Source organism: Neopsephotus bourkii, unplaced genomic scaffold, assembly GCF_033783945.1.
Source record: "Neopsephotus bourkii isolate Nb327-2 ecotype Australia unplaced genomic scaffold, CSIRO-AGI_Nbou_v1 NB_882, whole genome shotgun sequence".
Classification (NCBI taxonomy): Eukaryota; Metazoa; Chordata; class Aves; order Psittaciformes; family Psittacidae; genus Neopsephotus; species Neopsephotus bourkii.
In genome coordinates, this window is record NW_026901376.1 from 843,623 (window position 1) to 870,647 (window position 27,025).

A 27,025-nucleotide genomic window follows, 5' to 3' on the forward strand; every position below is an offset into this window, starting at 1 on the left:
GATCTGAGCTAATGGGACAGCCGTTGATGCTGCTGTAGGTTTGATGCCGTGAGGGCCTCTGCAACGCACCCCCATGCGCCAAGGCGCCATGTTACGGCACGAGTCGCGGTGGCCACCCCGGTGCGCTGGGGCCAGAACCCGGCCCGGCTTCTCCCAAGGCCACCTGAGCCGTGGGCCCGGGGCCGCGGTGAGGGGCCGCGGAGGGCGGGCGGGGCGGGGCAGAGCGGCGCCAATGGGAGCGGGCGGGCGGTGCTGGGCGCGGAGGCGGCGGAGCCTCTCTGCGAACAAAGAGGGAGCGAGCGGCGCGGCGGGAGGGAGGAGGCAGGCAGGAGGCGGGGGGTGCCGGCCATGAGGGGCCGCCGGTGAGGAGGGAGCCAGGCGGACAGCGGCGCTCCATGGCCGGCGGGTCGGGGTGAGGTGAGGCCAGGCGCGGCGGGCATGGCGGGAGTCAGCTACTCGCCGCCCTGGTGGGTGAGCCTGCTGCACCGCCTGCCGCACCTCAGCCTGCGCTGGGAGCTCACCTCCGCTGACTTCCGACCGCACGACGCCGAGTACCAGCAGGTAGGTCCCCATACGGGATGGGGGGGGTGTCTGTGTCCTGTGGGGGGGTGTTCGCTGTGCAGGGCAGGGGACTCGGCCCGCTGGGCTGTGGAGGGGCTTTGGGGCGCTCGGGTGGGTGCCGGCCCGCACTGTTCCGTGTGGTGCGCGGCCACCTCATGAGGCGGCTGCCTCCCCTCTGGGCTGGGGTTGGGGGTCTTGCTGGCCTGGGCCGGGGGCAGGAAGCTGTCAACCCCAGCGGGGTGGGCAGGAGCCCCAGGCCGCTTCCAGCATGCTAGAAAACCCAAGTTGTTCTTGGGAGATGGTGAAAGGATCCCCTGGAAGGGGAAGCAGGAGGGCAGCCCTGGCCAAGTGCCCTCGCGAGGTTCCTGCACTGCTGCCAAGCCATGGTGCCCAGGCGAAGCCACTGTTCCGGCCACATCCTTCTGGCTGGGTCATAACCCATCACCGCTGAGGATACCCGCTCTGCCCCATGCAGCAGCAGTGACCGCTCTTCGGCCAGCCCCGCACTGCCACGACCTGCGGAGAGGCCAGCAGCGCATTCCAAAACCGACTGCCTGCCTGCTGGAAAACAGATGACTTAATGCACGAGAGCGGCGTTAGCATCAAGTGCACAGGAAGATGCTCTCAGAATACTCGTGCGCTGCCTTTTTTTTTCCATTAATGCTGCTTAGCCTGTGCTTGGTTGGCTAGGCATGTAATTAAAATGATTGTGGAGTGAATCTGTGTGCTCTAACATCTGTGTTCTCTGCTGTCATCTTGGAACAGAGCTGCAGTGGCTCTGCTGCCTTGTTTTGCCACGGTCTCTGGTTTTGAAAACACCATTTTGCTTTTCTGAACATACTCGCAGTGTCCTATATACACAGCAGGCTAACATGCACACAGGCAGAAAGGCTGGGGCATCTAAACAGTTCCCGTTTATCCTAGGAGTAAAAGGTATTAGAAATACTTTAGAAAGCAGTGTGGTTTGGCTTTTTGTTTTAAACAGAGGAACAGATCCATGGGCTGAAGCTAGGTTAATTTAAATGTGAGAGGTTAATTTAAAGAGCAATGGGTAGATACAGAGAAACATCCTTCAACCAGTAAACAAAGCAGACTTTTGACCTGACTTTTGTGTTTGCGGCTTCAATTTGTTAATTTGTTTTAGTTCCTTTGGCTTAGCAGAGTTCAAGATGGCCACACACATATGTAATGTTGTACAGCAGCTTAACTGCATTGCCCTGACCTCAGAGGGTAGCTGCCTTTACAACAAGGGATATGAGATGCTGAAGATCAAAAGTTAAAGAGTTCATGGAAGGATGTTCTTGGGAGTGTGTTATCATGAAACAAGCACTCATTGACCTTTGAATAGACAGCAGATGTATTGGTTTTGCTTAAATTGCTTAAAAGCATTCCTTGCAACAGTCTGGGGCTGTGTTCATTTGTCAGATAATTTTTCTGCAGTAATCATATTCTGACTTAAAGCCTTCTGCTGCTCTCCTCCTGTGTAGCTGCCTCCCCTCCCTTGATGATATTAAGGACTTCTTGCACAGCAGTAAATGGCCTTTTAAGTCTTACCATCAGCTCGCAAGAAAACATCAAATCCAAACCTGAATGTCTGGATTACTGAAGCATCTGTTGTCAAGAGAACGATTTGAGGAGCAGCAGCAGCAGCTTTGCTGGTTTGGGGGTTGGTGAAGGGGAGCAAGCAGGCTCCAGTAACACAGCCTGGGTGATCAGTGTCGCTGGTTGCATAACGAAGCTGCTGTGGCTCTGCAAGTTGACTCCGGAGTTCATAGCCATGTAGATTAATTCTAATGCAGTGAAACAAGGAAACTTAATCCTGGAGTGGGAACTGTAATGCTAAAGGCTCTCTCATGCTTTAAATTTTTCTGAAGGCCTTTTGGGTTTGAGCATTTTCTGTTAGCTTTGTTATGGATTTCTCTGTTTGCAGCCTGTGCTGGTATAGTTTCCCCTTTTCTTTAGGAACCTTTTCTATTACACAGGTGAGATTGTCAATTTTTTAATTTAAATTCTGCATATTTTTTTATTTTTTTTGTAAGAAAATTGGCACAAATTGTGTGGGTATTTTTGTTTTCTATTCCATTAGTGGTTGATACCCCCATTCTTAAGTATAGACTGTTAAACTGCATGCTGCACTTGAGGTCTCCAGTGGCTGGAGAGGTTGGCCTGCGATGCTAGCTGGAAGTTCATGGGCATGGGAAAGGGCAGAGTGTCCCAGCTCTGCGTTCCCAGTAAGGAAGGATTACCTTTACTGAACTGAAAATACCTTTAAGTTTCCATGACTTCAAGTCATCGGGTAGCTGGGCTCTTGTCATAAATAAGCATATGGCAAGGCTTGGTGTCTGTTCTCATTCTGACTTGTTATAAGGAAATAAGTAATGTACCCTTTCTGATTTTGCACTGCTCGTCTAGAAAAGATTTCCCAACCCCTGACCAAGGGAAAACATTGTTTTCCTTCTAAACCTGTTTTCTTCAGTAACCTCTTGGTAAAGACCTACCTTTTTCTTTGTACTCTTGCTTTGATGATAGGCTTTGAACTTGTGCATCAGCTGAGCATCTCACTTCAACCAAAAGTGAAACACTGTCTCTTGGATTTGAGTGTTGTCATGGCACTTGTTGCAGTGCCACGTGTTTCTTGCAGGTGAGGAGACCGCTGATTTAACAGGCTTTCTACCTCTACCTAGCGAGGATTACTGTAATGCACAAGCCTCTATTCCACTGAAGCAGCAGACAGGTTATTGTCCCCTGAACCCTCTCTGGAGCACATGTAGCTCATAGATAAGCGCGTACTGCTGGTCTTTGAAGTCTAGGTCTTTGTTATGTCTTCTGGGACTCTGGATGATGGGGGGTATCTAGATGATGTAGATTTAATGACTAGTTATTCCGTTCTGTCCCATGTAGTCCCTTTTCTCAGAGCAGGAGGGACACCCACTGTGCACTGGCCTGTCTCAAGGCAGCTGTGTCTATTGTGTACCAACCCACAGGGGCTTCCTCCTTTTGTCTGAGAGCATGAGAAATACTTAGGGCAATGTTGCTGCCAAGGGCTGAGATCAATGCAGCTGCAGGTTTTGGCTGCGTACCTCTGTCACCTGAGTCAGTCTCTACAATGCTTTCTCGTTAGCATTACTTACCTCTTATCTTCTCCCACTGCGTATCATGTTGCATTGGGTTAGAACAGTGTGTCCAAGTGTAGAGATCCTTTCTCCTCCGGACTGGATTCTTTAAGACTTAATGTATGTGTATACGTGTGTCCTTCAGATGCTTTCGTCATGACAAGCTGCGGACAGCAGTATAACTAGTTCTTTCCTTTTTCTGGGGTAATGGAGCTGAGCTTCAGTGTAGAATGGGGTTGTGATCCTTCTTCTCCAGGGGGTTTGGCATGCTTCTGAGTCCTGTCAGAGCTGTCTTTATGTGCTGACTGTGGGACTTGCTCCATGGAGTCAACCCCATAGAGTGATCCCCATAGAGGATCTTATCAGACCAGTTTCCTAATCCTCCCATGGATCATTGGGGTTGAAGATATCTTGATATGAACGGTTTTATTCTGGCTGTACTCTCATCTGAGTCATACTGCAGTGCTCTGCAAAGCCTTTTCATTGTGTAGTGAGTCACAAACTCTGGAGTGAAGGGAATGTAAAAATGGAGCAAAGCTTGGGTTCCTTTTGACAGCACCATGATAATGCCAGTTCTGGTCTCTGTGCCTTTTGCTGCTGAACAAATGATGATGATCTTACCAGTACTGTCCACTTGCTTTGCAGTTCAGTTAATCAGACCAGTAAGATGGTCCTGAGACAGCAGCTGTCATTAGTTTAATCTCTTTAGTAATGTAAGTACTTCTACTTGTGACTCAGTCGCATGGCATTGAATTCACTTTATTTCTCAGGGTAGTGTTGGTTAAGTGCCTTGAGATAGCATGGAGGTTACATGCTGCAAAGAAGTGGAAAAGCTGAATAGCTTTTTAATACAGCACAACAACAGGTAATGGGATACGTGCTTGAGACAGGGTGCCTTTGGTAGTGACAGAAAAGGAGCCTGCAACACTTTATTGTAGCTCTTAAGTCCCAGTGTGCCAAGAAGTGTATGACAGTGAAGAAAAGACACTGTAAAAGCTGAGCTACAGAGCACATTGACTTGAATTTGTGCTTTTCCTTAATAGCTGGGAAATGGCAGTGTTGACCTGAATCTGTGTAAATGCATGGCTTATGTGTGAATCAGGCTGGAATAAAGCAAAATTCTCCAGTATCTTTGAAACTCTTGCCTTGTACCACTCTCATGCTTTTTCTGTGAGAGTCAGAACTGCAAATGCATGGGAAGTAGGTGTAATGGCAACTGTATGTGCTTTGGAAAAAAGACTGGATGATTGATTCATACCAATTAAGATGCAGAACCATGCTAAAGGAAACATTGATAAGAACAGGAGTATGCTTTAGTCCTTGGTCTTTTTAGTGTTGTCACCCAGGAGTTTCCTATCGTACATCTGTTAGTGCTTTTGTGTTCTTTTTCTTCCACTGTGTGTTGAGGGTGGATCCAGCAGTGAAAGGTACTGTGTAAACCCAATGATGCTTCCCTTGTTTTGGCTTGCAGACTCTAATCCCAGGCATGTGTGTTTGAACCTGCAGCCAAAGATTCAGCAAGGAATTAATCGTGTCAGGTACTCTCTGGCTCTGTGAGACTGTTCCCTGACACATAACAACTAATGTCATTGTTGGAAGTATTCCTTGGCTGGAGAAATGTGATGGCGCCTAAACTGCCAGAAAACTTGGGTTATAGAGATTGTGTTAGAACTTCCTCTACTGTACTGGCATCTTATTTCAATTCTGAAACCAAGAGTCTTTCTGTAAATTAGAAACATGTGTATTAGTCAAGTTGGATGACGTGTTTTTGTCTAGTTGGCTCAAAGTCAGAGGGTAATGTGCCTTTCTTAAAGGGGTTAGACTGAAGGTTTCTTTCTTTCAAGAATAGATGGGCCATTTCCAAGATCTGATCCTGCTATAGCACTAGTTTGCTCGTATTTCCAGAAAGGTTAGGTGACACTGGTTAGTAGAATCCAATGCTTTCTAATGAAATTGAAGTTGCTTTTAGGTTTCTAAGAAGTGATGGTAAATCCCTTCTTCCCTTTAGTCATCAGTCCCAGTTGCATGAGTAACCATGCAGTAATACCTCTTATCAGCAAATTGCTGCTTTAGGCTGACTGCTTTATTCTGCCTCTGCAACTGTAGCATAATGAATAACCAAAAATACAGAATCAAGACCTTTTTTGATGGCTGATTTTTACCAAAGTTACACAACAATGGTTTCTGTTCACCATACATCCAATCATGCAGCAACATATGGCACACAGACAGGAAAAAAGTCAGCCTTTGCCAGCTTTCTGTCTGCAGCCTTACTTTTTATTTGCTGACCCATGCTGTGCTGCTACGTTTTCAGATGGTCTCCTGAGAACTGACAGTTTCTGGAAGCCCTGACTATAGATTACCTTACTCTAGTCAAAAACTGTTCTGAATGTATGGTTTTAGCAGACCAAAGTAAGCAGAGAGGGGTAAAAGGTGACTTGGAGAAATGTGAAACGTGAAGGGTGGAGGGAAGGCAATGCAAGCAAATGTGCAAAGATGTAAACCATGCCTGCTTCATCTGGGTAGAATCTTGCAAGTATTAATCCTGCACAGAGAAGATGCTTTTGCCAGGCCTGGTGAGCTTCTCACTCTTATGAGACCTCTGCGCAGCATGTGGTGCTCTGAAGCTATCATGCTGGTCTTAGTTGGAAGAGTAGGACTAGAGTTAAAAGCATTAGTCTGGTCAGGTGAGGATCAGCCACTGGCACCTTTATGCCTCTGCACCAAGATTACATTTGTCCTCTTGAAAATCCTCTATTCTTACCTTTTTTTTCTACACAAGTGTAACAGCTTATGTCTTCTAGTCTGCATTTAAGTGCTTGTGAATTAAATCTTGGGTAAAGCATCCACCTTCTCTGAGTGCTGCCTATGTATTATAGTTACCTGTATGCACGCAAGTGTTTCTCAGTTTGAAGGAGCTGGCATTTAAGAACCTTACATTTTGCATTTGCTTTGGAAAAACAAGAATCTAAACAGGAACTGAAAACACAAATGGGGGTCTCTAACCACCCATTTGCCACCAGAATGAAACAGCTACTTTGTAAGCTTATCTTGGTGTCCAGCTGTGAAGCCTGGTCGCTTGCATCCTGAAGAAAGGACTAATCAAAATCAGTTCAGTCTTAGCTGCCTTTTTCCCTTTTGTTTTTTAATTCCTCTCAATTCTTAATGCCTTTTGTCAGCAGAGGAAAATTCACACTCTTCAGGTTAACAAAAAGCCTTTGTTTCAATGGTGATCTAATAAAACAAGCAGTGCTTCAAGCAGGTGTCGGTGTGGATTTTCAGTGGTCCTTATTTTTCATTATTAGGGAAAGTGAGAAATTCACACCCAGAAGAACATATCCCATTAGGCATGACTCCGGAGATTAAGGGTGGGAAGTCAGGTGCTGTCCTCTGACTTAATCCCAGGGCTTTGAACATGGATTAAGGGGCTGTGCCAGAAGTCTTGATCTTTTACTTGTGTTTTGGGGTTAGGTACATTTTTGAACCTGTAAACCAAAATCTGTCTATTGAAAATGAGATAGACAAAAGTTATAGCCCTTTGTCACATCAGGTTTCTTGTCATATGTGTCTTTAAAATAGACAGAGGTACAGGCAGTCCCTTGGCATTTCTCTCTCTATTTTTTTCTCTCCCTCTCCTGTTTTTTCCTCCTTTTTCTTCTAGGATTTGGCCGATTTTACACCTCTTCACCCTCACTGCTTACTCCCACCGGCACAATTGCTGATGGAAAGGGTGAAGAGCAGAACTGATGGTTCATGCTATTTGTGTTGATGTGGTAAGAGACTGTGGTGTGGCAGAGCTTGCCCGGTGAGGTCTGTGTGACTCCTTTGTGGGGACGCTCCTGTACCTGTAAGGATCAGTATAAGCAGTGGTGGTTAATGCTTCTCTTGAAGCCATTCTTTCAGGTTCTTTGATGTCAAGTGGATACACTTGGGTGGCTGCAAGCAAACACTGAGTAAGATGGTGTTCACTCTTCGTTTTCTTGAGATGGAGGGGAGTCAGCATGTTGTTTGCAGCTGTCAGTTCTCCTCTTGCTTCTGTTTTAGTAGTAAACTTTCCACCAGTTACGTTGAGCTTTCCCATTCCCCCTGAGTGGGTAGGAGAACTTAGCCTGTTTTCAAGTGAATGTAATTCCCATAGCTGGTGGAAGAGACGTGATATCTGGGAATTCTTGCTCTAAGTTTCAGGCAAGACTTAGTAACTTCAGCATACAACAGGATTACCTTCTGTAGTGAACTTTAATTCTCACTTGTAAGACATGGGTAAGACTCAATGACATATAGATGACATATAGATGTCTGCTGGAGAGTTGCCTCTAATAATTCAAATAACAAAACCAAACCCCAGTAAACCTGCTTTTCTTCCAGCAGGCTGGCTGTAGTTTCTGGGCATGTCATCCTACCAGTTCTTTGTTTAAGATGATGATGAGGATGGCAGGCAAGTTAAAATCAAGGAGGATCAAGTTCATGAAAGATTTGTAGTGTTAGGAATGCACTCAAATGACAGTCCAAAAGAAAAAAGCCATCACTGTTAGAAATCCTTCTCTTCCACTTCAAGGAGTGGCTGAGGCTGTTGCTTGTATTGCAGTGGTGAAAAGCTAGGAATTCTTTGGGTTTATCCACAGATTAAAAAATGACTTTTCCTGCGTGGTGAAAAGGTCTGCAGGTATCTAGTGAATAGTCACTGTGAGGCAGTGCCAGGCTGATGCTTGCTCTTTCTCGTTTTCTCCTCAGGTGAACTGGAAAGAGCAGAACACAGTGCACTTTCATGCTGCAAAGGCTTTGTTTCAGACTTCTTTTTGCATTGTTTCGGGTTTCTTTAGATTGCTGGGTAATGAGCCACTTGTAGGTTTTGCGTCTGATCTTATAATTTTCAGCTTTAGGGTTTAGTAAGCCACAAATGTGCGTGTTCTTGCAAAGTAGTCATTTGTGCTTAAAGCTGCAAGGGCTATTCTCCAGCGGGGTGAAGGGGGAAAGTAGGTTAATGTGCAATACATGGACACAGCAGTTGGTATAACTCAGTCACGATACTTTGTACAGATTCTCTTTCCTAGGCACTTGAATATGAGGGTAACATCATAATGTGTTCTTTCACATGGTTATCAGGTTGCTTGCTTCAGCAGATGTGATGTGTGCCAGACTCCTAAGTCCCTGTTTTAACAAATGAGGGTTTTTTTTGGTCAATAGTAAGAGCAGCATTGAAATCAGCCAGGGGAAAGAGCTGACACTCCCCTTTGCCCTCACTTAAACTGGAGCTGTACCCTTGGATTATGGTTTCCTCGGTCACTGCTAAATGCTTTTTCTGGCCGATACGTCTCAGAATGGTGCCACACGTGCATATGCATGAAAGTCCTTTGTAGTGTGAAATTAAGGATAAAAGATACTGCTAATCAGTCCTAACAATGCCAGACTTATTCCTGGACAAGGGGAAATGGGAATGTGGGGAATGAATGTTTCACAAATGTATGACACATTCAGACGCGTTGTTATGCCAGTGTTGGTGTCTGTGCATGGACACCCTTTTCAGGCTATGAAATGCTGCTGTTCATGCAGGGAATTTAAACAAGCCTTCTATTCAACACTGAAATCCAAAATAACACCAAAATCAAATGGAGGCACTTCAGTTGCATAATGGTGTCTATTACAAGGAGGTCTTGGTGCAGCAGATGATGTAATGCTCCCTAAGATAAGGCCTAAGCTGGTGGGGGGGGGGGGGAGAGGAGAGGGAAAAGGGTGTTGGTGAAGGAACCCTTAAGAGTATTGCTAATGGCATCAAAGTTCTCCATAGGGTGTTAATTAGCAAACCTGAATAATCCCCAGGTTGACTGGGTTACAGCTGTACATGTGGAAAGTGACCCATTGTTGGGCGGTACCTATTTTCTCTGATTATGATTGCTTTAGTGTTGAATAGAAGAGTTTTGAATAATGTGGTGGGCAGAGTATGACCCCGCCGCACTTTGTGCTCTTTCTTGCAGTTTAACATTGTGCTCAAGTTCCTGTAGCTGATAAACTGGTGGTTTTGATACCTGCTGCATTACTTTTGTGCAGTCTACTAAAGAGACGTTTTCTGTTGTAGTGCTTTGCATGTGAGCTGTGCCTGTAGCATTGCCATTTGAGCGCTCCTTGTAACAGATGATGCTACTGTTCTGAGGCCTCTGGCAATTTACTTTGCTTCCTTCCTAAACTTAAGTTTAGCAGATACTTACTTTCTTCTGCTTAGGAATAGCTCTTTATGTTCCTTTCTTGCTGCAAGTGTCTCTGTAGTCCCTTCACGGACTGGCATGGTCAGAGGGGTGGCAAATGATTCCCACCTTGCATACAGCTCCCTTAACGCCTTTTCTCCCTTGTCCTACAGTATTCGCTCCAGGAAATGCTGAGAAAGCTGAGAGTAATGGAATTCATGAAATTCAAGCTGTGCTTCAATGAAAACGTGTTTTCAATTTCTGCCTCCTTGGGAGCCTGAGACTGAACTGTAATTGTTGGCTCTGGGTGGGGGCTGGGGCTGTGGATGAATGAAAGCAGTGGAGTCAGCGCTCTGCAGAGCTTCTCGCCTGGCATCTCGCTGCTGCTCGGCATTCACAGGCTGGTGTGTGCTTTGTGGCAGCTTCAGGAAGCGTTTTTGTATTCAGCTGTCCAAATGGCCCAGGCGTTTTCCTGCTGGGTTTGATCTGGCTGTCCGGGTCTGAATGACAGTGACATGTTGGCGAGGAACGTGATTGGGGAAGCATCAGCTGGGGGGGTGGTTTATTTCCCCCCTCTCTGCTCTTGATCCTGCTCACGCTGTCCTTTCAGTGTCCTGCTGCTGATTAAGGGTGAGAATTATAATGGTGACTCAAAAGCCTTTGGTAAAACTCATTAATTCATTCCTCCTTTAATTAGACACCCAGCCATGGGCTTACAATTATCAGTGCCTAGGAACAGTTTGCAGCTGTAATAAGCTGTGCTGCATCAATTGCAGAAATCATGGAGGTTTGGCAAATGCAGATGTGGGGAGCTCTTCCTCGGTTTGGCGTTTGGTGAGGAGCATGGAAGGGCAGAGAAATGAAGGAAGAAGTTGGGAGTGTGTAGTGTGGGGAGCTCTTCCTCAGTTTGGTGTTTGATGAGGAACATGGAAGGGCAGAGAAATGAAGGAAGAAGTTGAGAGTGTGTAGTGTCGGGAGTGCTTCCTCAGTTTGGTGTTTGATGAGGAACATGGAAGGGCAGAGAAACGAAGGAAGAAGTTGAGAGGGTGTAGCAGCTCACCGCTGGCTGAATCTTGCCTGCTGGTGTTGGAACTAAGAGGAAAAGGTGGAGTTGTCCTGCTTATAGATATGTTTTTCCTTGGGGGGTGTAATATTGCATGGAAAGAAAAGAGGAAGGAGAATCTAATGAGAAATTACACAGGTGTCTTTAGCAAACTTTAGCACCTGAAGGAGTTTCTCTTTAGGAGTGTAACAGGAGCAGTTGCAGGCTTTGCAAGCAGTGCTAGCTTTGCTGTTTTGGTAGGGAATGGCTGAGTGTTTGACAACAAAAAGTACCAGGTGCTTTTCTTGAGTCTTCTGAGGGGAAAAAGTAAACGGTGAACTTCCATTATTTTGTGATCTCTTCTTGTTTCTGAAATATGAAGGAAGGTAATTTTCAGAACTAATCTCTGTGGGTGACCACTGGCAGCAGATGCCCAGGGTCTTCTGAGAGAAGTTTGCGCTACTTCTGGTAACTTTGAAATACTTGTGCCCTGTGTTTTTTAATTTGTTTTCAGGAGCAGAACTACAGGGAAGGCTAAGAGGACTTCAGGGAAGGACTTGTTATTTCTGCCTTATTGCAACTCCACTTGTAGCTACAATCACTGTGAATGCAGTGGTAGACCCTGAAAACGTGACTGGGAGATAGGTTTGCTTTTTATTCCCCTCAAGGTTTGAACTTGAGTAAGGTTAAACTGAACGCCTCGGACTTGAGTAAGTGGTAGCTGTTGCACAAGGCTAGAAGTACTTCTAGTCAATGGCAAGTATTAATGTTCATGCTCCCTTAAGAGGGAAATTGCTTCAGTTGTAGTAGGTGGCAGGAAAAAACGGATCAGCTGTGTTTTGGGTCTTTTTCTGTCTGGGTTTAGTGGAAATCGCAGATAACACATCCAGTGAAGATGGAATGATTTGCTTGACACTACTGTAGCTAAACAGAAGCCTTTACTTCAGATGAAAGTGCTATTTTAAAAGCACTGTACAATGCTTCCTGTCTGTTTTTTAGTATTTCAGAATGTGACTGATTTCTTCTGTTTGCCCTTCTCGTACTCTCCCCATGCAGTCTGAGGTATTGTTGGCTTATGAGACTGGGTAGTGCATCGAGCACAGTGCATCCTTGGTCTCTGAGGCCACTGGATCACTGGCCATTCCTCATATATGTATATATCCAAGACATGTATAAATATATGCATTTAGACAACAGATGTTGAATCAGCCTGAGTAGACAAATTAGTGGGAGCAACAAAATTACAAGGTTAAAATAGCCTTTCATTCTCATCAGTACAACCAAGTGAAGATCCTTGTCTTGGAGACCATGTTCTGGGGCAGGTTGAAGTGCACTAACAGTTGAACCTCTTGATTACTGCAGGGATTGTCTCAAAGCTCAAAGGTTTTTTGAGCTATTTTTGCCTTGACCTACTGCAAGTTAAATTCTCTTCAAACACGAGCTCTTCTGCATTTTAAGCACTTAAATAATAAGTGGTACATTAAATAATAAGTGGTACATTAAAGGTGTTGGTTATAAAACATGCCCAGTGCTGCTGACAAAATTCTCCATGTAGACAAATGGTACTTTAGGACTTGCTTCCAATGCGTGTGTGTTAGCAGGCGGCTCTTGGAGAAGCCGTGTGAGTGATAGTAGATGCTGGGAGCATTCTGCTGAGGTGTAAATAACAAGGTTGGACAGTTTATGCTAGCTCTGCTGTTTTTATTAGTGCAGCTTAGCTTTTGCCTTGGGTGATGTGGAGGTTGTGGGAGAAGGAGGAAGGGACAAGCTGTGAACTTGCCTCCTCTCCCAGCAGATGATGATGATAAGGTATGGAGATCTTGTTACCCTAATCCTCCCTTAGCGTGTTAATTCTTCTTGTCTGTGTACTTGCATCTTAACTCCAAAATTCTTATTGAGGCATCTGCTTGCTGGGTCACATGTGTGTCTCACTTGAGTGCCCTTTCAACCTTTCCAGTGTTTGTGTGGGTTTTGTTGCAGCTCTTAAAATCCAGTTTGCTGTTATAGTATTTCATTGCTGTTAATTTTGTTCTCAGGGAAGTGCTCTAAGAGACTGCTGCGTATCTTATTACTGCTCCTAAGTACATTTAGTAGCTATTTGCTTGCTATTGTCTTCTGCCTGCAATTGACTCACCTCTTAATGTGCTCTCAGTGCTGAACAGGACTGCAGATCCAGGTTTGGTGGGTAGATCTGAATCATGTTCTGCTGTTGTCAGCTACACTTTGTCCTGGGAGGAGATGTACCTCTTGTACCACAGCAGTGGCATATCCAACAGGTGAAATGCAGTTCTGCAAGTATAACCTGTGGGCAGGACTTTTAGCACTAACTTAATTATAAGGTTTGGTTTACTTGGGCTGGCTTCAGTAAGAGGGGTCTTGAGTTTTTGATGCAATAAATGAAAGGCAGGGTTCCTAAGAAAGAACGGATAGGCCTTGAATGCTCATCAGGGTTCACATTCAAAACAGGCACACCTTTATCTCTCTTCCAAAGAGAAATTTGTGGCTTGGTGTCTGATGTACTGACTGTGCTGAGCTTTCTCACACCTATGCCTTCAGATGGGATCCACAATCAGTTTAGTTCTTTGCTTCCTACTCGCAAACACATACACCACTACTTCTTTGAGCCTGAAATTAGTCCTACAAGATTTTCATCCATGGGGATGTATTCAATGAGCCTTTGACATACTGTTGCCTTCCAACAGGTCACTGGTCACTTCTGGGAAAACAGAGATCCTGAGTTTTTTCTGTGTAGCTCACTTGGACCTTGGTCAGTGTATGGTTTCTCTCATGTGCTGTGAACAGAGGCTAACTGTGAACAGGCCTGAGAGCTTCGGGAAACTATATTGTGGTCCTTGGCTCAGTGAGGAACATTTTTTGTTAGAAGAGGACACATGCGGAACAGAACCGCAGCATTGTTCTAATGCTGCAGTAAAGGAAGTATTACATGGTGCAAAGCTTGATGTTAACTGAAAGCTACATACTTGTCTTGTAGTCAAAACATTAACTATACCAGGATAAGAATCTTGTTCTTGGTGCAGCTGTGGCTTGGATTGTGCAATGGCTCTTTGGGTTCTACTACAGTATTTCTCTATCACTTGATCTAGATAGATGTCCTGATGGCTGAAACTGTGCTATAGGCCAGGAAGAGTTTAAAAGCAGGTGTACATAAATACCATCAGTTTGGGGAATGCTGGTAGCCACTGCATGGGAGCATCAGTGCTGTACTCAAGGTGCTGGCTCCTTGTACAGTCCTGGCTTTAAGGATCTAAAGCTCCTCCAGTGCTACTGAGTGGGGTCTTGGTAGGTGGCAAAGTGTCTTGTTTGATTCCCAGCTGCTTGCAAGGACTAGGGTCTTTAGGCCGTTTATGTGGCAGTCTTAGCTGTCATGTATTTAACTTTGAGGCAGCAGCCAGATAACCCCCTATGCCTGTGGTAAATAGGTTTCCAAGTGGGGTTACACATTCCAGGCACGTACACTGTCCTGCCCTGCTAGCTCGAGCTGGGTTAGTCATGCGCCTCACCAAGCGTGTCAGATCTGAGACGGTCTGTCTCTTTTGCTTCTGTTCTCTGAATCCTTGCTCTATAAAAGACAGTGATCAACAAAAGGGCAGTTAGAGTTGTGGAGCTTGGTTATATGATCTTGTCACTTCTTTCATCCTGATCTGTGGACTAAGGAGGCAGTGTTTTCAGTGTAGGGTCCTTGGGAAAGTGGCTGGGATTGTACTGTTCAACTGTAGGGCAGTGTCTAAAATTAAGCAGTGGGAGCCAGTGACAAGAAAAAGGAGAAAACCAAATGAAAACACAATGCCATGCTGTTCCTTGTGGTCATATTCTGTGTCTGCAAGCTACTGTTAAAGCTCCTAGTCATTATGTGTTGGATTGCACTACCACGTATGCAAAAACCTGCACGTGTTGCTTGACTTACATGTTTTCTACCTGAAGGTATAATCTAATGACACTGTAATAACTTCCAGAGTAACCAGCATGTCATAAACAGGATTATGATTCCTAGTAAGGATGCAGGGTACAAAGAATTTAAGGAAGGAAGTATTGCCTCATGTAAATACCCTCACTAATGTGGAGCAAAGAAGGGTAAATACAATGCCATACGTGCGGAGGGCAGTATCCTGCTTCACATGCTGCGTGGCACCTAGGGGCCATGTCACTGAGAATGAGGGTGAGGGAAAAGGGTACACGTGCGTGTGTGTGGTGTGTCCTTAAACTAATGCAACAAGGCCTTAAGAAGGTGAATCTGTGTCATTAGCAAGCCAAGGTAAACCCTGTAGAGAGCCTGTTACTGATCTCACGGTGCAAGTGTGGCAGGCTGCCTTGGTTCAGCTAGTATGATTAAAACCCTGAAGGCACCGGGGACTTTCTTAGCTATATCTTTTTCTACTTTCCTTCTTTCCACTCCCCCATCAAGTGCACCTTTACGCTCCAGTCTGGAGAGGGTAAGGTTGGCCTGCTATAAGGTACTGCATTTTTCCCGCTGGTAATGTCTGTAGAGTTAAATTAAAACACTTTCTCAAGACATATTCAAGCTTGCTTTTTCTTTTTAATGAAAACTTGAGCTAGTTGCTTTATTGTTAAAGATGATGGGAAGAACCAGCAAAATCCAAAGCATCTCTCTTTAGCTCCTTCTGCAGTGAAGACTAATGGTGTCTTGCGATAGTTCTTTTACAGACCCATAAAGGAAAGAGAGCCACTTTACTTGCACGCAGTTACTGCCAGAGGTATCGTGGTTGATTTTATGCTGCATAGATTTAAGTGAGAACAGTTTCTGAATGCTTTGTAAAAGTCTTTGAGCAGATGCTCTGCTCTACTTTGTTCTGCAGTTTATGCACCGCTTGCTTTCATTCAATAAAAAGCAACATGAAGACATGGGAGTTATTGCACTTATTTGCTTTGTGGCTTCAGTGTATCTTATCTTGGGGCTGCTCAAAACTTTTCTAGTGAATTGCTCTCACTATTTGCAGTGTTTGGGGTGATGCAACAAATGGTTCCATTGCTTCAGTGAGTCAAAAGAACTGCTTGGCTCTTCCCCAGAAGCTTTAACACCTGCTAAAAGGGTGAAGAATTCCAGGCAACTGTTGCCAGCCCTTAAGTGCTGTGAAAAGTCTCTTGTCAAAGATCCAGTTTTCTGTGTAGGTTGGGAGTCAGATAATGTTTTCCACTAATGCGGTTGGTCAGAGTGGACCTAACTCTGTATTGTTGCCCAAACTATTTTTCTTGTTGATGGCGCTTTTAGTGAGCTGAACTGAGTATGTGGCAGGGGATCATGAACTCTAGTGGTGATACAAAAGACGTGATAGAGCTAAGGAGGACATGGCTCTCTTCTTTTTAGCTTCAGGGAGTCTGCAATGGATGTATTTTTGCTGCTGGCCCTGTAGTTAGTGAGGTCTGCCAGCCCCATGTGATCAGAGAATAAGCTTTAGTAAGAGATACTACACTGGAGTTCATTCTTCTCTTTGTTCCTGATTAGGGTGCTCTCTGAAAGCAAGTTCACAAATGAGGCTTAAATACCTGTCTATAAAGAACAGAAAGAAAAAATCCATGTAGGGAAGGGTAGATCTTAAGTTTGAGATATTTCAGGTGCAAATTGAACGTCTGCTGCAACCTGGTTTAAAAATATGTATAAAACTACTCAGCTGCAAAAAGATCCACCTGGCTCCCTTCTGTGGCATCTTTAATGGGAGAGTTTATAAACAGCCTGGGGGATTTCTGCTTGCACACTGCTGAGTCCTGCTTTGTGATAATATTCCAAGCAGGCAAGTTACAGATCTGCACAGGTAACAAGGTACTTGGTGCTTCAGAAGAGCTGTTTTCAAATGCGAAGTTAACTGTGAAGGTAAGCCTAGGTATTAACACAGAAGGTTATTATCAAGGTGAGGAATGTGATTCACCAGTCAAGATAGCAGGCTTGAAAGTCCATCCAGCCATGGTGGTGGCCTGAAAGACACTGGATTAAAAATAAACAAAGTAGGAGGTGGTTGGCAAATAGCAAATAAGTAACTAAACACCAGTTCCTGGTGTAGATGTGATGAAAAGGTGTTTCAGGAACCACAACTGTCAGAAAAGGTGAGGTCGCATGTGCCCACATGCAGCACTGTGGGAACCTCTAACTTGAGAATGCTGATCTGGTGGCAGCCCTAACAGCTGGTTTTCAATAGCACAATTATGTTAAGTTTCTGTAAGCATTTCCTGGAGGACTGGTAAATGCCAGGGTTTTTTAGTGGTAGTGGCCAACCTTGCGGAGGTTGCAAACATACTGAAGTCATTGCAAAGCACCACAAGGTGTATCTTGGATGGGCTGCCAAGCCAGAGGTCAGAGGGACCACAAGGATGGTTCATAGCAGGACTGGCTTGCTGCTCAGCTGACAGTGGCTGTGGCCTGAATGTTGTCTAGAGGCTGGATTAAGTAATCCTTTCCAAGAGTTTTCAGGCTAGGAATATCCTGGCTTCATGTTGCTTTGAAGTGGTGCACTACATGAGTGTGTAATGCTAAGTGGATGAGGCAGCTGGCTTTTGTCCATTGGATTTCTTCTTCCTTTGCTGGATCCCTCCTCATACTTGCAATTTGAATATCAGGGCTGTGCTGCTAATTCCAAATGTGAGGTTAAAAACAAACCAGTGGAGTGAAGAGTCTATGCTCTAGGTTTTTTCTGTATGAAAAACAATGTAATCCAAAACCTGCCATTCTTCTGCCAGTCAGTAGTTGTGAAGATGTTGGTGGAAAAGAGTCTGTTTTGTGGTTAGAAGTTAAAAGTCCCTCGCACTCTCATGCAAGGACCCAGTGGGCAGGGAGCACTGCAGCCTGGTTCTTCAGCTGGTGCTGGTGTGACCACTCTTTGACTCCTGCTTTGGTGGCTGCTCTTACCCATGTAAGTTGCTGATACTGTGACCAAGATGTGTTCACAGTTGTTTTGAGTGAAGAAGCCTTTCCCTTGAGGTTTATTGGGTTGCTCTGCAGCACACTGGACTTGACCTGCTCAACTCTTCAGCTGTAGTGCTTCTGGCTTGTGATTCTTCATAGAAAGAAAGAGTTCATCTAAAGCAGAGGTTATTAATCTACAGGTAGCATTGAGAAGACACAGAAATGTACAGTAATTACAGTATACCTACCTAGAGACACAAGAGAAAGGGGTTGGTGGGAAGCATAGCTCAGGATTACAGTGTGAGGGGGGGAAGAACTGTCAGCCAATTTAGGATGTGAAAGAAAAATGTGCTTCCTTATACTGCTTCTTTATAGTTTGGTCCTCCGTGAGTAGTGTTGCTGATGCCATCTGAAAGAAGGCTTCAGCGTGTTTAAGGTTCTCAAGGTCAAAAGCATAAGGCTGCTGACTAGCGAGACTGACCGTTAGTGAGAGGATGTGATACTTTCAAAATGCAGAACTTCAGTGGTGAGAAAAATAGCCTTTTAGTGGATGGAAAATTTCTGTATCAACAACAAGTGTCCAAAGTGGTTTAAACTTCCCAATGAAATGCAAGGTAAAAGATTGCAAAGGGCAAGTTGATCACAAGTGGAGAAACCAATCTGCAGTCAGAACCTGTATAAAAGGCACAAATTTTGCTAGAGCTTGTGGGGATCACTTTTTTCCTAGACAAAAGTTGGCATTTAATACACCTGTGCATCAGTAGTAGCAGTATGCAAGTCATGCATTGAATGGTCCAAAAAGAACAGCATTGCCAGGCATGTCAGAATGATAGGTCGCCTCCCTGCTGTTGTCACATGTGACAACAGCAACAGGGGGGCTGTCTGCTGTTGTCTGGGTGGTAACTGGTACTCCAGGCTCAGTTTTGGAGCAGCAATCCCAAGTAAGGAAGCACACTCGATGGCTGTGTCCAAGTGACATGCACATGGTTCAATTAGCACATAGGGCTGGGGTGGCACATATTGACAAGGCATGGATCTATGAAGCTCTAAGCAGCTAGAGCTTCAGCAGAGCATATGGTATTTGCATTTCTGCCTCTAAAACTGATCCAAGTAGTGACCTGCTGAGAGGTAGACGCTTTGCAGTAATTTCTTCCCCAGCTGTAGCTGCTATGAAAACAAATGTAGAAGGACTGATTTTTTTCACAATGGCTCTCTATCAAGGGCGCTTCAGTGCTCACAAGTTACCGGATTAGCATAACAGGGGTGGCTTGAAGCAGTGCTGATAAGAGCGGAGTGTTTCCTGCTGAAATTATAACTGAGTGACTTATAATTCTGCTGCCTTGTACGCTTTTCAATCTCTGACTTAGCAGGAAAGCTTTGGCTGCCTCAAGTGTCACCACTTCCTCTTTTGTATCAGTAAATTGCAGAAGGATTTGATGGTGTCCAAGCCTGTAGCACCCAGTCTGGGGTTAGTGCTGGAAGAGGTCACTCTGTTCTGGGAACTGTGGAGCATTACAGAATGTTTCCTCCCTTGTGCTGTGTTTGGAAAGGTTATTCTTTTGCTTTTTTGCAACATGGAGGTGTTTGGATATACTCAAAGGGTGCAATAGGGAGCACTTTGTCACTTAAACTTTGATGGAAGTTTTGAAGTTGTTTTAAAACCAGAGGTTTTGTAGAAGTCCGTGCAACCAAATTTACTTTAGGTTTGCTTGTTTATACACTGAAAACCCAGGAAATAGTGCAGTCCAAACTTTGCTGCATGGTTTGCTCTTGCTCTGTGGATGTTTGAAGAATGAGTTCATTTCTCTAGAGTGGCCAATCTCTTCTTAAACATCCACAAATTGCTTCTGATAGGCAGGCCATGACTGATTTGAAAATGCATTCTGGAAATCTCACTTGAGACAGTAATAATGCACTGTGCACAGGTAACCTCTGCTTGTGGCTGACCTGGATGTCCAGGTCCTGTGATGTCCAGGTTCTGTAACTGTATGCTCAGCTTAAATGCACTGGAAAGTGGCTGAGCTGCAAATAGAGTGTGCTCCTGCTGGCAATTCCTACACCACCAAGAAGTCTAAGGTAGTATGTACTCAATTATTTGATGGTGAAATTGTAAGTAAAGCAAAGAAGTAAATAAAAGCTAGTACAAACCTCCAAAGAAGGCTGTGGTGAATGCTGTTCAAGAGTGTCCTATGATGTGTTTACAGGGAGGTGTGGTTTATGGGAGCAAGGTTCTCATTAGCGCTTTCTGGCACTATGTAAGCTCAAAGCTTTTTCTTCTCAGTAGAAGTCTTTTGCACAAAATTTGGCACTGAGCTGCAGCCTTGGAAAGCAGGGTTGGGGTTTTTTTTTAATGGCATCAAACATATTTTTGCTCCTGAATTCCCATGGAATGGCACTGCTCCATCACTGCTGCAGTACTGAGGCCTGTGTGCGTTGGTGAACCTACACGGTTTGGTATTCCATTTGGAGTAAATGTGTATTTTCCTTATTGGATGATATTTCTGTATAGGAGAAAAAAATGGATAGTACTATACTTTGACATTCTGAGCATGATTTGAGCTGAGAACATGAATGTTTGTCTGTGCTAGGCCACTTCAGGCAAGACCTCAGTGGAGAAATAGTGCAAAATCGTGGTTTCGACATTGTACCTTTGGGTCAATGGGACTGAAACCCAAGGGCCTGCACAGGGAATCCTGAAGTTGATGTAGATGTGATTCTTTGATCCCTAATAACATTTGCAGCTTCAGACCCTTTAATAATACCTGTCTGTAGTGGAAGTTCATGGTTCCTGAGGTCATGGTCCTGGAACACTTTGCACTCTGGAGCTGCTCAGTGATGAAATCAAGAACCGATGTGGCTGAAAACAGGTTTCAACACCAGCACAGGTATGTCTGATTCAGGTTATAGTGTAACCAGCCCTGGTGCTAAAAAGCAGTAATCCTACTAACTGGAGGCCAGGGTATTTGAACTGCTGACCTGTGACCCAGGCTGAGTGCCTGATCCAGGCATAAAACATGGTTTCTTCTTGTTGGGTGAGTTGTAACCCTGGTCTGGCATGAACTGGGAGTGGGAATGAAGTACCTAAGTACCAAGAAGTGCTTCAGCACTAGGAGAGTTTGGGGGGGAAATGCAGGACACACAAGGCTTTGTATTGAATCTCCCTTTTGGAATATTTTGGGGTGTTGAATCAATAAGCAGAATTCAGGAGCCAAATAAAAGGTTCCTGGCTCATTCTGTCTTCATGTGACCACATAGGTTTTGCTAAACCATAGCTTTTTTTAAACCAGCACAGAAAGAACACACTTCTGGGTTTGGCTTATAGATTAGCTGTTTCCTGCCAGTTATGGCTGCTTTCTGGTTTGGAGTCGGAAACAATGGTGAAAGCTGATAGAACAAACCACTGTACCACTAGTGAAAGGGGTCAGTAATAGTATTTTATTTATGGCTACCTTGTGACTTGCAGAACTGTAGTTGAGCAGGGACTGTTCCTGTTGAAGTGCTAGCATCAACCCATCCTTTTCATAGCTTTTTCTTTGTTTCTCTGCCCTGAATACTACATTATCCATCACTTTAAAAGTCTTGAGCTGCATTGTTGCCACGTGAGCAGTTGATCAATTTTTCAGTTCTACATCAGTAGATTATGTGTGATATGATGTTCTCATTGGGTGGTGTAGGTGCATCTCCTCCTCACCAGAGTGTGTTAAAGCTTTGGACATGACCTGTGAAATCACAGCAGTACTGTATTGAGACTGAGTGTCTAAGTTGGTGGTGTGATGCCACTTAGCAGTGGACAAGCACTAACACAATTGTCTTCACTAGACCCCTGGATTTCAGCTGTGTGTCTGTAACGTAGCTACAGTCCCCACCTTCCATTCAAGTTCCTCTGTTGCAAGTCTATCTGTATTTTGAAACCCTTTGTAGAGTTGTACCTCTTTAACAGAATGAGGTTGAAGGCACGATACAGGGCTGTGTGACTACTTCACAGGCTCATCCATTTGTCAGGGAAATTGTTTTCTAGTGCTGCATACTGATAGAAAGTGTCAAGCCTGATAAATGTGCTTAAGCTTCTTCACTTCTTCATTCTCCCTAGAGCTTAGTTTCAAGAAAGAAATACTGATATGTAAAATATTGGGGGATGCTCACCAGGGACTAACCTGGAGTGGAGACAAGGCAGGAATACTTTAATTTTGAAGCTTGGATAAACAGTGAATGGAGCAAACACTTCCTTTCGTATTATAAAAGTTTTATTTAATAATAATAAAGAAAAATATGGAAGGGACCCAAACTTCATGCATTGAAGTGTCTGGGAGGGAACATCCTTTCGAACGCTTGGTGTGTTGCAGATAACAGCACCCTTCCTTTAATCAGCAGCCTTTTTTTCCAAGTGCTTTTTTTAATGCAGTGCAGAGTCACAGAGTCTGGGCATCTTATTTCTGAGTGCTGGTTGAAATAGCTCTTCCTGCTGGAATCGAAATCGGAAATGACCTGAGCTACACACGCTCAACAAGAGGAAGATGGGGAGTGGCATATGGCTGGAAACTTGCTCTGTTTATCTGTTCAGTAGCTTAGAAATAACGACTTCTGAAATGGCAGGAATTTGGCTAGTGGGAGCGTTCGCTCTTATCTATGTGTGATGCTGGGAAAAAGTGGTATTCTCCTTGTGAGATTTTAGTTATACTAAAATTTGGGACTGATACAGTTACAAAATTGTTTTTCCCTGCTAACACCACGTTCGTAGAGTTGCCTTGAACCAAGAACCTCTTGAATAGTTTTTTCTTACAATGTCAGCATACAGGTCAGTATTCAAAAGAGTTACTTTATTTTTAAAGATAGCTTATGCTGATACTTCTGACTGCTGTAGTCTAAAGTGCATAAATATCAAAGGGCCTCTTGTTTAATTGTTACGGGTGTCATTTTTTCCTAATGCCTGCTTTCTAAGGAGTTGCCAAAGGATTTAGATCTTGGCTATGGTTTAAAGTTTGGCTTTTCAGTTGGCAGGAGGAAAGAAGAAAAGAAAAAGGGTGTCTCTGAAGTACATACCAAAGCGACCAATGTGTCTTGAATGCGAATGAAGAGGTCTTCCTAAATGTAAACGCTTTGCCCTGGCGCCATGTGGGTGTTTTTATGTTTGCTTTAGGATGGTCACTATCTTCAGACTAGCAGTAGTTCTCAGGGATGGTTATATTTTCCAGAGGGACAAACTAAAGTTGATGAATGATTATAGTAATGGAGCTCTGTGAAGAGCAGGTCTTTCCTGTACCTAGGAGAGCCATTTTTGTGCCTGGAGGAGTCACTAAGGATATGAGCAAAAACGACAGAAGACTAAACCTATCTTGTCCAGAGATCAAATGCTCCACTGGAGTGACTATTGAAAATAGTTTGGGGAACCAAGGTGGTTTTTGGTGCCTGCAGCAATCAACTACATGAAATAAACCTGCTCGAGTCCTGGGACATCAGAGGCTTAATTTGAGCTGACCTCCCATTAAAGGACTCGAAAAGACAGCCCTTGCAATTCAGCTTGTCCAACTTGATTAGATTTTATCTGGAGCTTGATTGAATTTGTGGACAGGATTATGAAAAGCAACATGACTGTCAATGAGGTGAGCAGTCTTTGAGGACAAACTCTACTATCCCAGAGGGTAGAGCTTTTCAGTTATGAATATGAGAATTACTTGATTTAGTTACAGGCATTCTTGCTGCTGTGCTGTCAGTGATACTAGTTTAACACATAGCTTGCATGGTACTTGTTACCCTGAACTTGGTGTTTGCTTGAATCTTAATTATCCTGCAAGTGGAGGGCTTTCTTCCCATCTTAGCTATTACCGAAGTGGCCTTAGCCCCTGGGATCAGAGCTGTTGAGGGAAAAGCTTTGATCTTCAGGCACAGCAGCAAAAATAGCCGTGCTTGTTAGGGTGGAGCTGTGTCCGCTGTGCATCATTGCTCTAGCGGGTCAGGCTGGCTAGATGATGACCTCTGGATAGCTTACTTAAACAACACATCTTAATGTTTGTGTAGTGGATACCAAAGGCAGACTCCCATTTGAGGACATGAGGATTTTGCAGCCTTTTTGTAAGATGAGAGGAAAATGGAGGAAAAACTTGGTATCTTCCCCCTGTGGATGGGGTAAATGACACGTTTTAGAAGCACTTTGCTGCCTACTGTTTCATTCTTTTCCTCCTCTGTTTTAGAAAGTGTGGCATTGTTTTGCAGCTCAGAGACCACTCCAGTGGTGTGCTGAGTGATTGCTTGAGCCTGTTGAGAATCAGCCTACCAGTCACAGTGCTGAATAGTCACGACTTCTCATGCTTTTGTGTTCTTGTTTTTCTCCTGTTGCTAAATGTTATGAAGCGATGCTAGAGAGAAGAAAAACTCTGCCTTCATATGCAGTGGCAGCTGTTAATGAGGAAAGTAGTACTTTGTCAGTACTGGGGAGATCTCCCTTGCTGAAACTATGCTTTTTACCTTGGTTGTTTTTTTCTTGTTGAAATAAAAGCAACTTGATGCAGAAATAACAGTAATTTATAAGCTTGAGAACTATGCCTGTATAAATGATTACAAGTCTTTTTTGCTACTGCCATATAATGAAGAAATCTAATATTTAGCTGTCTGCTTATCGAATGTCTTTACAACAGTTCTGCTGTTACTCTAGGGAACTAACAAAAGGTGTGACAGATTTGAAAGTTAATTTGTACTTGGTCCCTAAAAACTTAATAAATATGTTTTTCTGCTGGGTATACTGGCAGGATACGTCTGTCTGACAAGAAAGTGTGTGGGGAAGGTGCTATATTTCTTGAAGATCTTTCTCCTTTTGAGATGACCATATCAGAAATGGGCATGTCTGCATGCACATGCAAGGAATCTGTGGGGTTTGTCTTTAAGGTATTAAATCTGATCTTTACTTTATCCCCAACAGAGCTGGCAGCACGGATTGCTTCAGGGCCTCCCATTTCAGTGTGGAATTTGGTTGTCAGGAGCCAAGCTTATCTATTTGACTTCATGCTAGTGCCTCTCATCTGCTTCAGTGCAGCTTGATCAGTGGAGGGGTAGGCAATTTGGGGAAGGCAGTGACATAAAACACAGTTGTTTCTGCAAGGGTTTGACTGTTGGTTTATAAATAGTGGGAAGCAGGTAGCTGTTACAGCCTGCACAAACAATTGTTGTAATTACAGTTGTGTGATGGCAAAAGGGAGAGATGCTAATGCTTCTTTACACCCTCAGCGTGCTTTTCTTTGACAGTGTATGTTCTCTCTGCTGCCTAAAGACCTTGCCATGGTCTTTGGTTTTGTTTTCAGTGATCAACTCAAGAATGTAACAGAGAATTTTGATTTGTTTTCTTTCAAAAATGGTAGTTTCTTTCGCTCTTCAGTTTTCAGCCTTCTTCCATTTCTGCTTTTCCACTATGCAGCCAGATGATCCCTGAAGATGCAGCTCATCAGAAATGACTGCTTTAGAAGATGAGCTTCTCCTGCACATACTAGGAAGTGGGGGCAGAGGGTTTCAGGGTATCCTTCCTTTGGCTCTGAATGTTTTGGGAGTCAGGGATTTGGGGTTTGGATGGAAAGAATTCCAGACCTTTCTTATGCTAGAGTCTGCAAATCATTGGATTTGAGTTCTTTGTCCAACTGCAGCTTGTTTTGTGTATTTGTGTCTTGGATTACTTTTTGCTTGCATTTAATGGTGATTTAGTTTAGGTGTTTAGGTGCTAGAGGAAAGCTGTAAGAGCTCCCCTGCTGTGGGCTGTCAAGCTCAGACACTAGAACTAGTTTTCCTCCTCCACATGCAGAGCACAATTCATGATCTACTTTGTGGCTGTGATGATGGTGGTGAGCCCAACAGGTGGATCAGTTGCTCTTCCACATTATGCCCATTTCTGTACTCTCTCCTGCTTATCCTTCTGCAAGAGGTTCTGATCTTCTTGTGTAAATGTGGTCTAGGACCCTGCGATTGGAGTCTTCTTGGAAGGAAGCTGAAGCTGTATGGCTTTCCCTGTTGTGACCATATCCTCCCTCACTTTCCTAAATCAGTAGAGTGAAACACCTTCAAGAACATCACTAATGCTGCACAGTGCTGCCTTTGAAGTGTATTAATACCTTTCAGGTGTCAGCACTCCTCTGACCTGTCAGACATGAGCACAACTGTATATCTTACCTCTTCCTCTCTACCCCATCCTTCTGTCTTCTCACTCACCAAGGGAGACCTGAGCTGTGGACTGAGGTAGAACACAGGATTATCCTGTGTTGTTTTTGTTGCAGTGACCTTGTGTGGCTGCTCTGCATTCACCCTGTCATTCATTTAACCAAAGATCTGGATCCTTTGGCTGTGTCTCCCTGATTGACCTCTGATGGGGGAAGAGCGGTCAATACTGTGATTAGCTGGAGGGCTGGAGCTGCAGTGGTGCTTGGCAGGCTGGGCTGTGGGGCTGTAGAGGAGGGTTGAACAGGGAGCTGTCATGCATGCTGGCAGCTTCCCACCTCCCGGGCTCGTTGCTGTGCAGCTCTGGAAGGCAGCAGCCAATGGGATGCACGAGCATCCATGCAGTTGGGCTCACTGAATAACTCCCAAGGTGCCTTGTTTTCAGTCTGAAGCATGTAACTTCTCTATTGCTGCTTTTTTTCCTTCCCTACATCTCCTTTCCTCCCCCTTCAGCTGTCTCGTTTGGGTTTTTTGAGGAACAACATGCATACTGTAGAGTCTCTCGCTTGGTCTCAAATGGTACTTGCTGCATTTCACGCTCACAGAGTAACTGTGATGTTCCTTGTGGGGGAGAGCTGTCACCTTTTGGTGCTTCATGACTGTCAGGTGGGGTAAACGTGAGCTCTGAAGGCTTGTGCTTTGCCCAGCTTTCTAAGCAGGCTGAAAATAGCCCTAAAAATGGGGTCATCAGCCATTTCACATGCATGGGCTCTCTTCCAGTTATGCATGCCAGCATAAATGCTGTATAACTGCATAATGATTTGGGGCCCTCAGTACAGGAGAGCTCTTGCCTAACTGGAGCATACCACCACTGAGATGGGTTGGAGCCTGAGCTGTGAAGAGAGGCTGGAGGATTGGGACACTTCAGCCTGGTGAGGAGAAGGCAAATGGACAGATCCTGTGAGCAGCCTTTGGATACCTGAAGGAGGGGCTTGGAGAAGACAGCACCAGGGTCTTTTCAGAGGTTCCCAGCAGAAGGGCAAGCAACAAGTTGCGATGGGAAATGGGATTTCAGTGCAATCGCTTAGGAACGTTTTCCTTTGTAGTGCTGAAGGAAGGTTTG

General features: G+C 44.5%; 1 protein-coding gene across 4 annotated transcripts in view; it reads left to right on the forward strand.

Annotated features, from left to right (window-relative positions):
* The first annotated feature begins 274 nt into the window (after window positions 1-274).
* Window positions 275-27,025, forward strand: part of TTYH3 (tweety family member 3) — a 79,143-nt gene continuing 52,392 nt past the window's right edge. For 2 of the 4 annotated variants that reach the window (XR_009726061.1, XM_061356978.1), the window contains exon 1: window positions 276-561. Coding sequence is in view for 3 of the 4 variants with exons in the window: in XM_061356978.1 (XP_061212962.1) it covers window positions 439-561 (123 nt within the window). In the remaining variant the exon portion in view is untranslated. Of the gene's footprint in view, window positions 562-27,025 lie in introns of all 4 variants that reach the window. The other 2 variants (XM_061356980.1, XM_061356979.1) reach the window with 2 other exon arrangements.